Genomic DNA, 11,827 nt, shown 5'->3' on the forward strand with positions numbered 1-11,827 from the left:
AACCGTGAACAGAGGTGAAAAGAATTCACTAGACCAAAGCACTAACTCAAAATGGCCAGTGCAGGCGGGGGAGAAGGAGGGCTGGGAAGTGGGGGTGGTGCGGATACAAATGGGCTCCCCTCTTTTCCTCCTCCCGTAATTCCTCCTCCTCCAGCACCATCAGAGGCACATGCAGATGGGGAACACAGATCCAGTGAAATCCGTGTAGCCCAGATCTACCCAAGCAGCTAGGAGGAAAGAGGGAAATCTCTTGTGGTTTAAGTGCTGTAGACCACAGGTAGCTTTGGTCTGGCTTCCATAGACTACACACGTGCCTCAAACAATGACTTTGTCTCAGCTGATAAAGAGAAAAGATCCTTTTGGGGTTCAGAACAAATGTTTAAGAGGCCCTTTTAGCTACCATGTACTTTTTTTTAAAGGTTGTTTTGACTTTTTATTGTGGTAGGATATAAATGACATAAAATGTGCCATGTTAGTCATCTTAAGTGCACGATTCAGTGGCATTAATTACATGCAGCATGTTGGGCAGTCACCACTGCCATCTCTTTCCAAAACCCCTTCATCACCCCACACAGAAACTGTACCACTGGCCAGTAACTCCCCATCCCCTCCTTCCGACCCCCGGTGTCCTGTAATCTACTTCCTGTCTCTATGAATTTGCCTATTCTAGATATTTCATATAAGTGGAATCATACAATGTATGTTCTTTTGTGTCTGGCTTCTCTCAGCATGATGTCCACAAGGTTCAGCCATGTTGTAGCATGTGTCAGAACATCACTGCTTTCTATGGACAGGTAATGTTCTATTGTACACATATACCACTCGGCTTACCTGTACATTTGCTGATGGGCACGGGGCTGTCTCCACCTTTTGCCTCCTGTGAGTATGTGGTATGCTCTTACAGCTGTGAGATGAAGAAAGTGGGTCTCCCACTGGGGAACTAGCAGGCTGAGGGTGGGGAAGGCTTGACAATGAAAGAGAGGACCCAAGGCAGGAGGTGACAGAACACAGAGCCTTGAGGGAGAACCAGTGGAAGGACAAGGAACCAGGATGAGCCTGTGATGCAGCGAAGCCACCGGCTTCCAACATGGCTCCACGTGCCAAGTGACCCAGCCTGCCTGCACCTCCCTGGGCATCCACTTCAGGGGCATCTCCATGGGCACCTGCTCAGGGCCACCTGCTCAGGGAGGGCTGCACCACACCAGATCATTCCCAAGGCCTCTGGTTCTGACAGTCAGTCCACCAAGACCATGCTATCAGGTGATGAAACAGTTAACACCCTCATGAAGGACCCCTTCCGGAAGAAGGACATGTGCCCGCTGAGGAGTGTGCAGGGGTGATGGCAGGGCCTGGCCCACCCCACCCCAGCCCAGGGGTGTGGCTCCGAGTGAGTGTCAGGAGGAGCAGAGAAGTGGCCCAGGCAGAAGCTGGAGGGGCTGGTCCCTGCCTGGGCACAGAGGGCTCTCTGGGACCGGCTGGCCCCTCCCCCAGGGAATTCTGAGTCCACTGGAAAGGAAAGGAGGGCCAGACTTGGTGGGTAAGGCAAACGGGAACCTGTACCTGCTACAATGGACCCGAACAGCCTGTGGCCAGGTCCCTCCCAGGACACAGCTGGCTGGTGGGCACAGCACGCCCCAGAGAAGGCGTGAGAGGGAAACACAGGACAGGGCCTCGTGCCCACGTTACCTGCTGTGTGGCCCTGACTGAACCACGAACCACTCTGTGCCTCCTCCTTGTCCATACAATGAGCAACTCCAAAGCCATCATCTCTTCGGTCCCCTCCGGGGCCCATTCCAGGGCCCACGGAGACCCTGAGGGGGATGGTGAGAGGTCCCTTCCACACCCATCCTTTCAGCAAATATCTGACCACTGCTTCATGCCAGGCACTGTGCTAGGTGCCCTTCCCCCACCCGCCGGACACCGAGGGACAGACAAGAGAGGGGGCGACACCATCTTCTTGTTGCAAAGATCTATGAAGGCTGATTGCACGGTCAATACAAACGAGACTCCACGGACCGACCACCCCCTCAGTCCAGCCTGCGGCCCGGGCCAGCCGAGAGCTGTGACCCCGCACCACACACCCCGATCCCGAGTGGGGCCATTAGACTGCTGGGAGGGCCCATCAGTGGGCTGGGACGGAAGGGAAGATGGAGGCGAGGAAGGGGGTGCGGCTCAGGTGCCAGCCAGACTCACCTTCACGCAGGAGTAGATCACGGACACAAATACCACCAAGGTCAGCAGCACGAAACAGGTCAGGTAGAAGCTCAGCATGAACACAGAGCTGAAGGAGAGAGAGATGATGGGATGGAAGTGCAGTCCTGTCCAGGAGGCGGGCGACAGCTTCTGGCGGGCTAACCCGCAAGCCAGCTGCAGCGCCTTCCTCACAGTTCTGGGGCTGGGGCTCTGAGTGCCCCCGGGAAGGAAGAAGAAGGGGCTCCATTTCCCCTGCTCCCACCGCCCAGGCTTCCCTAGCCTGACTCACTCAGAAGGGCTCACATAGCCTTGTGAACCCATCCAGGACCCTCCTCCGTGACAGCCTGGCTCCTGCCCTTCCCACACTCCCACGCCTTCTTACGGAGCAGCAGCCACAGGGCGCCAGGTGGAGAACCGGGAGAAACCTGCTCAGCACTTTGCCTAATTCTTAGCTATCCACACACTTCCTCCATTTACCTTAAGTACCCACACACTCCCTTCATTTCCTTGGAAGGACTCATCTTAAAAATCACTTGGGCCCTGGCTGGTTTGTCTCAGTGGATAGAGCATCAGCCTTATGACCTGAAGGGTTCTGGGTTCGAGTCCGGTCAGGGTCTCGATCCCCAGTGGGAGGCGTGCAGGAGGCAGCAGATCAATGATTCTCTCTCATCATTGATGTTTCTATCTCTCTCACCCTCTCCCTTCCTCTCTGAAATCAATAAAAATATATTTTTTAAAAATCACTTGGTTATTCCCTGCCTCTAAGCAGCCACCCATGGCTTGCTTGATAAGTACGAAGGCTGAAACTGATTTGATAAACAGCCATCTTTATAGAAATGCATTTGTCAAGCTGCTCAACCAGTCACTCAGAAACAGCAGTCATGTCCCTTCAAAGGGCAGAGCCCCTAAACCCTGTCCCCTCCCACTGCCAAGGCCCCCAAGGCCTGCTCCATTTGTGCTCTCCGATTCCCAACCAGTTCAACAAAAACTGAGGCAGAGCACAGGTGACCTAACGTCCACCGCAGACCAGAATCCTCAGACAAGAGCTGCAAGTGACTTTGCATCTGGAACCTTCCACTGGCGCTCCTGGGGCAGGGGCTGGCCGAGGAGAGGCACACCCCACCCCATCACAGGAGGGAGGTCACTGAAATCCCTTCTCTCTCAGGGAGGGCAGTGGCCCGGGGATGCCAGGCGTGTTGGCAGGTTGAAGGCAAGTGATGGGCTTGAGGAGACAGGGGAGGCCTCTAGGGAGGCGTTCAAGTGAGGTCTCTGTTCCAGGCTCCTCCGGAAGCCAGCACTTAGCTGCTCTAAACAGGGGAGAGAACTCTCTTCCGAGCGAAAGAAAGACTTTTAAAGTAGCTTTTAGCTTCTACAGAGAGGGGACTCTAGAGAATGACCTCCCTTGATGCCTTGGCAACCTGGTGCTACAGCCTGAGGAGGGAACCAAGCAGCTGGAGGCAGGCAGGGTGTTGGGATAACACCCCCCCTACCCTGCATCTGCCCGCCCAAGCCGAGCTGCAGGACTGAGCAGCCAAATGTAGGCGGCTTTTATTTGCAATGGGACAGAAAGTCTAGGTTGCTTATTTACACCTGTAGCTCCCTTCAATTCAGAAAAAATGGAGTCCTATGCCCAGAGAACCCATAGCCTCAGCAGCTCTGCACACCTCCATGCTGGGCCTCCAGGAGCAGCTGCTGCCAGGGTCTGGTTCTCAGCTGCGGAATCCTGACAGAGTCAGTAAAAGGTGAGAGCCAGCTCTTCAGCAGAAAGTGCCATTAGAAATAAAAGGCGTTGAGTAGGGAGACATGTAGACATCCCATACCTCCTGTCAGGAGGCACTGAGGGCATCGCTGCTGTGGGCTCTTGTCAAAAAGCATAACCTCAATGTGATCGTGAGACAACATCAGGCAAACCCAAACGGAGAGACAGTCTACACATTCACTGGCCAGTGCTCATCAAAAGGGCCACGGCCGTGAAGGACATGAAAAGGCTGAGACAGCCTCACAGATTCGGGGGGACTAAGCAGATACAGCGGGCTGCAGTGTGGGGTCCTGGACTGGCTCTTGGGCCACAAAGAGGCTATTCGCGGGCACCCTGATGAAATTAGAATATGGTCTGTACAGTTAAGAGTATCATTGCAGTGTTCAGTTCCTGGGTTGGACTATTCTACTTAGGTTATGTAAGTTGTCAGCATTAGGGAACCTGGATAAAGGATGTAAAGAAATGCTCCGTAGTATTTTTGTAACTTTTCCGAGTTTACAATTATTTCAAAATGAAGAACAGAAGGCGTTCAGGTGAGAGGACTCTTCTAGATTAAGTTGGACTTCGGAGACATAACCAAAGGCAACCAGTGGGTCCTGAGTAGATCCTGGCTGTGAATAAACTAACCGTAGAAGACATTTTGGAAATCTGAACCTGAACATGGTATTAGATGTTCATGGTAGAGAAATGGTGTTAATTTTGTTTGGTGTATAAGGCAATGTGGTTAAGAAGGAAAATGCCCTTAAAATAGGTGTATATTGAGGTTTTCAGGGGCAAAATGTCCTTGTGCTTAAAATTTACTTTAAAAAACAAAACAAAAAAAGCAGAAAAGCTCTAGCAGGTATGGCTCAGTTGGTTGAGCATTGACTCATGCATGGGAAGGTCGCCAATTTGATTCCCAGTCAGAGCGCCTACCCAGGTTGCAGGCTCGATTCCTGGTTGGGTGAGTGCGGGAAGCAGCTGATCGATGTTTCTCTCTCTCTCTCTCTCTCTCTCTCTCTCTGTCTCTCTCTCTCTCTCCCCCTCCCTCCGAACCCTCTCTCTCTTTCTCTCTCCTTCCCTCCTACTCCCTTCCTCACTCTCTAAATAAGCAATTTAAAAATATATATTTTAAAAATAAAAAGTAACAGAAAAAATGTAAAATATTAACAATTATTATGTCTAGGGCAGTGGTTCTCAACCTTCCTAATGCCACGACCCTTTAATACAGTTCCTCATGTTGTGGTGACCCCCAACCATAAAATTATTTTCGTTGCTACTTCATAACTGTAATTTTGCTACTGTTATGAATCGTAATGTAAATATCTCATATGCAGGGTGTATTTTCATTGTTACAAATTGAACATAATTAAAGCATAGTGATTAACCACAAAAACAATATATAATGATATATGTGTTTTCCGATGGTCTTAGGCGACCCCTGTAAAAGGTTTGTTTGACCCCCAAAGGGGTCACGACCCACAGGTTGAGGACCGCTGGTCTAGGGGATGGGTAATAATTATATTAATTACTTTACCTTTCTGCATGTTTGAAATATTGCATAATAAAAAGTTTAAAATGTGGAGCAGTTTATTTTCTTGCCTAGGCACGACCCTGCTGTGAATGACTAACATCATTCCTAAAATCCCACTGCCACTCAGAGTGGTCCCCTAGGAAGCCACTTAGTGCAGTGGCCACTCTTGGGCCTCTTAGTGACACAGCCAGTCCTCAGAGTTCAGGAGCATGTCTCTGAGAAAGCTTTCAGAGCCTAAAGTCCATTCTTCAAATTACCCAGCGTAGCAAATACCCTTTATCTTTGAAAGATGTGTTGCTTTTTTTTTGCAAAAACCAAAGGCCACGCGGAAAGGAGCCTGGCCAATCTGGGTGATTCAGTGGGCACCGTGGTGTGGAGACCCCATAAGGCGGGGCAGTGCCCAGGGAGAGGTTTCCGCCCTCGAATGAGCACGTGGCCTCCCAGTGACACAGGAGTCAGGCTCCCGGCTTCCCGGGCCATCAAGGACATGTTTGCAAACTTCTCTCCCTGTTGAGAAGTTCAGCCCAGATTCCCACCTCTGCTCCACTACATGACCTCCCCTCAAACCCTGGAGACCCTGTACCCAGAGGAGGAGACCGAGGAGGGTGGGTACTCACTGGGGCACGATGGTGATCTGGACAAAGCAGATGAAGAGGAAGACGAGCGAGGCGCACGCCACGTAGGCACCGAATCGGTCGTCCACCTGCTTGGAGTACTGAGAGGACACGGCAGAGTGAGGGCCAGAGGCACCAGCCTGTCCGCTCCAGCCCCGCTCCGTCCCCGACACACCAGGCAGCCTGGTCCCAGGATTGGAAGACCCGAGAGCCAGTGCGAGCCCGAGCTCTTGGGAAACCAGCCCAAATCACCATAAGGGGATGCTTGTGGGGAGAGGAGTTGAACTGTGTCGAACCAGAAACTTCCCACAGGCCAGATCACCGTGGGAGTAGTTCATAATGATCACGGCTAAAGTTACCCAGCACCGTCTCTACATGATAGGACACGCATCATCGCGCACCTGGCAAGCACACTAGGAAGTAGGCACAGGACCGCTGCTGTTTCAGAGAGGAGTAAGATGGGGCTCAGTGGTCACAGGACTTGTCCAAAATCACACAGCTCATCCCCGGGGTCCTGACCCCCAGCCCCAGCTCCCCCAACACCAACCAGCTGCTCGAGCAGAGGCTGGGCTGGCACCGAGTCCCCAGAGAAGGTGATCCATGTCCGTCCATAGGCGCTAGTAGACAGAGTACGTTCCCTCCTCTCCCTTTCCCTCCTACTTAGGGTTGCTTTACTCGATGACAACAGGAGTTCCCATGAGCTCATTTTAACCGAGCATCAGGAAGACGCGGTGACATGGAGCAAAGACCCTGAGCCTGGGACTGGTTCTGGCCCTGTCACTACCTCACCAGGTGACCCAGGGCACACCTACTAGCGCAACTGGGTGAGCTTTAGCTCTCTCAGTCATGATTTAAGGAGACTGACTGCTCTTTCCAATTTCAATACTTGAGGTTCAGTGTGGCTCAGTGGTCCATTGGCAATGATAATGATAACAGCACAACAAAACTAATACAAATAGGCCAACATTTATTGAACACATACGATGTGGCAGATACTGTTGTATGTGTTTTAAATATATGGACTTGTGTAATCCTCAGTATGACCCTTTGAGGTAAGTATGCTAAATATCTCCATTTCCCGGCTAAGGAATGAGGCCCAGGAGGTTAAAGTTTATTCCTGCCAAACAAGGAGGTCACCCTAACATCTGCAGCTCCTGGGTAGTGCAGCATCAGAGCTGGGGAAGCAGAGGGGATGAGAAGTGCTTTTCCAACAGTGATGGAGACGGAGGGAGCCAGCCATTGCCTTGTTTCCCTCCCCCTGGCTCTGGTTCTGCACGGAGCCTGCTTCCCATTCAGGCTGCCTACCTTCTTCTCTAAGTCAGGCTCCCTGAAGGTCAAGAGGAACTTGCGAACATGCTCAGACCGCAGCCTGTCAATGCTCCTGGCGTCAATGGCACGGCCCAGAAACTCGTCCACTTCATCTTCGGGGTTTGCACTTTCCTGGGCAAAGAGGGCAGACACCAGGCAGGCTGACCACCAGGGGGTGCTGCTAACCGGTGGCTCTGCCTGTGCTGGGGGATCCAGGAGAGATACCCAGATCAGCCCTAATAAGATGTGGGGAAGATGAGACTGAGGCCAGGACCCCCTCCTGACACCTGCACACATGGGTAGAAAACTGCCTAAGTCTCAGATCTGCTGGCTTTTCTGACTCTATTGATGTATTAGTACGTTATCATAAGACTAGAGGCCCAGTGCACAAAATTCATGCACAGGTGGGGTCCCTAGGCCTGGCCGGTGATCAGGGCCAATCAAGTTCTCTGCCTCCACACCTCCCTACCTCCTCCTTCCCTCACTGCCCGCACGCTGCCACCCACTCCCGGTTTCCCGTCCCAGCCCGGGGACCCGGCCCCATTCAGGTGATTGAGGCCTGCTGGCCAGGGCGAGGAGCCAAGAGGTTGGCTGGCAGGCCCCATCAGTGTTTGGGGCCTGCGGGCTGGGGCAGCTTTTGCCCCCTGGCAGTGAGTGTGCGTCATAGCGACCAGTCGTCCAGTCATTCTGGTCATTCCATAGTAACAGTCACTTAAGCTTTTATATATATATGTATATATGTATATATGTATATATGTATATATGTATGTATATGTGTGTGTGTGTGTGTGTAGATAGATAGATAGATAGATAGATAGATAGATAGATAGATGAGTTACTATGGAAGGTTTAATTGTTTTCTCCCCACAGGTAACAGTCTCTGCTCTGTCCTTTCTGGCTGTACCATCATTCCGAAATGAAAGCCGAGACCAAGAGGTGAGACTTCTACCCAGGGACTGTGGCCACCTGGTGCTCTAACCTGGCTCAGGCACTCCCTGGGAAGGCTGCATGATCTTTGGATGCTGAACTAAAATGACGTGGAATTTCTGACAGCCCCTGAGAACTGGGAAGTGACATTCCCTCAGGGCACTGGGATGTGGCCAGGCACTGTGTGTGACCACTGTGGCAGGCCTATACTTTCCTGTGAGCTGCACATGCATGTATGTGTATGTACACATGCATGTGCAGAGTGTGCACACATGTAGTTTTGTGTGTGCACACGTGTGTGTGCATGGAGTGGAGACTGAATATGGGCAATGCCAGGGCCCAGCCTCTCTGCTGGATGGCCCGGGATGGCCATATCTTATCTGCCATGGGCTCCGGACACTCAGCCAAGACTGCGTGTGGGCTCCTTCCCCATGGAGCGTGAGGAAACAAAGCTATGAGGCAGATCTGAAGGTATGCCCCAGGAATCATGAAGGGCACGTCACTCACTTGTCCTTGGGGTCTTCAAAGCCCTAAAAGAGAGGGACAGAGAAAGGAGAGGGGTGTGAGAACAGAGAGGACTGGACACGAAGGCTTCCAGAGATGGGGCTGTGGGAAGGGACAGCCCATTTCCCTGCAGTTCTCCAAGGAGCTCAGACATAAGAGAAGGTTGTCACTCAGCAGCCCTTTCTTCTACCCTTCCTCCATCCACCCTTCTATCCTTCCTTCATCCTCCCTTCTATCCTTCCTCCATCCTCCCTTCTATCCATCTTCCTTCCTTCCTCCCCACCTTCTTTTGGTGAGTATAGCTGGGCTCTCCCTATGGAACAGGCTCTGTGCTGGATGCGGGGGGTGCACTGCTTTCATTTCATCCACTGGCAAAATCCATGTGTCTAAGCTCTTCCTGTCCCCACACCTAACTCTTTGTCCTATTCCCCAACTTCCTGTCCCCCTCATCTTGGACCCTGGGCTTAGAGGGTCCTCTCCCAATTCTGCAACTTACTCAGATGGAAATAAGAGAAAACCTTGAAGCCGATCAAGCCCCACACATGTGCACACATGCGTGGACACACCACTTCTACACACACACACACACACACACACACACACCCCACCCCCACCGAGCACATACACAATCTCCTAGGAATTCACAAGTTCTGACGTAAGAAAATTAAACCCTGGTTACCTACAACAGCTTTTCTGGTATCTGAGGACCAACATGTTCACTATTATTATTGATTTCAGAGAGGAATGGAGAGGGAGAGAAAGACAGAAACATCAATGATGACAGAGAATCATTGATTGGCTGCCTCCTTGCACACCCCACACTGGGGGGTTGAGTTCACAACCTGGGCATGTGCCCTGACCAGGTATCAAACCGTGACCTCCTGGTTCATAGGTTGACGCTCAACCACGGAGCCACGCCAGCCGGGCCCAACATGTTCTTGTAAGGCCAGAATTGGTTGGGGACCCAGGAGTGAGGAGCCCTCCTGGCCGGGTTTGACTACTGTTCTGATGTTCACACACGCAGGCAGGGTGAGAGTGGGAAAGCCCCTTACTGGCTGCCAAATTCAAAGTCCTGATGAGAGTTCACCTATAACGTCCACAGAGGGACAGCTGTGTGCCAGAGTGGAGGGAGGGCTCCCTAACACAAGAGGGTGGAGCCCTGGAGGTAGAGGGGGAGGTGACCACAGCCCCTGGACGGCCCATTTCCAGGGAGGCTCAGGTTGCCATGGCCAGGCAGAGGATGGCCTCCCGCCTCTGAGGCCTGGCAGGGAGCACACTGGTGGGCAAACAGGAGGATGGCAAATGCCGGCTAAACCCAAACCCCAAATGAGCACGCCTCTCTCTCTTCATTCCCATGGAGGACATGGCTTAAAAATACACCAAGTGGGACTTGTGTTGGTCTCCATGAGACAGAGCTGCCGGGCGCAGAAACAGGCACTGGGTCCACGTGGCCCCGAGGGGCTCTGTCTCTTCGCGGAGGGCTCTCAGGGGCCTTGGCAGCCTCCATGGGCACATCCAAGCACCCAGCTTTGGGCTCTGAGCTCCTCCCAGGCTGCCTGGCAGTTGTCTCCTGTCCTCTGCGAATCGCTGGGCCCTCCATCCAGGCTGCAAGACCCACTCACTTCACTGTCCCAGCCTTGTGCCTGGCCAGAGGAGTCGGGTCACTCTGTGAGCATTCCCCCTGGTGCAGGCCCAGGCCAGGCACTTCCAGGATCCCGGGGAGCACAGATGAGTGGGCAGTGGAGCTGGACTATGGCTCCCTAGGGAACAGGGAGAGACGCGGGGGTGCTGAATTCCACCCCAGGGGCCAGCAAGGATTTTACTCTGGGACTGAGAACAACCCCGCTGTTTTATGCCTACAGCTCAAAAATACACCTGACATCTATAATAACAAAAACGTAACATGCTAATTAGACCAGACATACTTCTGGACCACCTTCCGCCTTGTGCGTGGAGAGCTTAGCATCTGCCTGGGGCGGAGAATTAACAACAGTCAAAATACACTTTGGTCCATAAACTGTGGCAGGTGGTCATTCAGAACACCACCCAGCGGCCCGGGTTCCAGTCCCCTGACCTGCTTACTAGTTCTAGGACAAGGGTCCTCAGCCCATTGCCAGGGCCCTGAGACGGGTCCCTGTGGTGTGTCTCAGCATTTCTGGGGAGCAGTCAGCTCAGCTCAGGGGTTCTCTTTGGTTCCCGATTCCTCCCTTCAGACCTAAAGCAGAAGCAGAAGCCACAGCCGTCCACACTGAGGTGCAGGCTCTGGTTTGCATAGGCCTCTGTGTGTCTTCCCTGGCCCCCTGCCCAGCCCACCCCCCCATGCCATGTGGAGTTTCCATGGGCCTGTTTAGATGAGACGAGTCCATGCATTACTCTGTCAACCTTCTTACTAATGAATAAACTGGGGACCTTCAACACTCGTGCCTACACATAAACCAACAGATCCATTCACTGTGTCTTAAATGCAGAATAAAAGATGGAACAGGATTTAAAGAAATAAACCTCTGGCTACAAGTTAGTCCCTTTCTAACTGCAGTCACTGCTTAACCTAATGTCCACCCCTGACCCCCGCACCGTGCCGTCTTCACTGGAAGTCAGGGCCAAAGTTCTCCTTTGCCAATGGTGTGCCTGACGACTGCCAGGACCTGTGCCATCCCCAGCCCAGACTCTCTGCCAGGGTGCTGGCCAGGGGTGGGGGCGACTCTGCCCAGCCATGATGGGGGAGCAATCAACACCCTAAAGGAGCCTCTCCTGCCGCCAGCCTCCCCTGGGACTGCCCTTTCCCCACTTACAGCCCTTGTGCTATTCTCCCAAGTTCCTAGTCCTAACGATGATTAACATGTCTGCCAGTGAGGCTCTGAAATAACTGTAGATTCCACTTATACCAACTATCCCCAAGGAAAAAACTTTCCTCAGATTTTAGAAAGAGAAAGTACCATCAAGCATCTTTCCGGCCTGCTAGTGCCTCCTCTTCACCTCTTTTACCCCATCTTTCTTCCTCCCACTCTC

At 52.5% G+C, this 11,827-nt stretch overlaps 1 protein-coding gene across 1 annotated transcript in view; it reads right to left on the reverse strand.

Moving 5' to 3' along the window:
• Nucleotides 1-11,827, reverse strand: part of ADCY5 (adenylate cyclase 5) — a gene marked incomplete at its 5' end in the record, with an annotated part of 169,859 nt that overhangs the window by 44,859 nt on the left and 113,173 nt on the right. The window contains 4 exons of the mRNA XM_006772897.2: nucleotides 2,194-2,281; nucleotides 6,083-6,180; nucleotides 7,385-7,528; nucleotides 8,821-8,844. Of these exons, the coding sequence (XP_006772960.1) occupies nucleotides 2,194-2,281; nucleotides 6,083-6,180; nucleotides 7,385-7,528; nucleotides 8,821-8,844 (354 nt within the window). The remainder of the gene's footprint in view (nucleotides 1-2,193; nucleotides 2,282-6,082; nucleotides 6,181-7,384; nucleotides 7,529-8,820; nucleotides 8,845-11,827) is intronic.

Source organism: Myotis davidii, unplaced genomic scaffold (genome assembly GCF_000327345.1).
Source record: "Myotis davidii unplaced genomic scaffold, ASM32734v1 scaffold745, whole genome shotgun sequence".
Lineage (NCBI taxonomy): Eukaryota > Metazoa > Chordata > Mammalia > Chiroptera > Vespertilionidae > Myotis > Myotis davidii.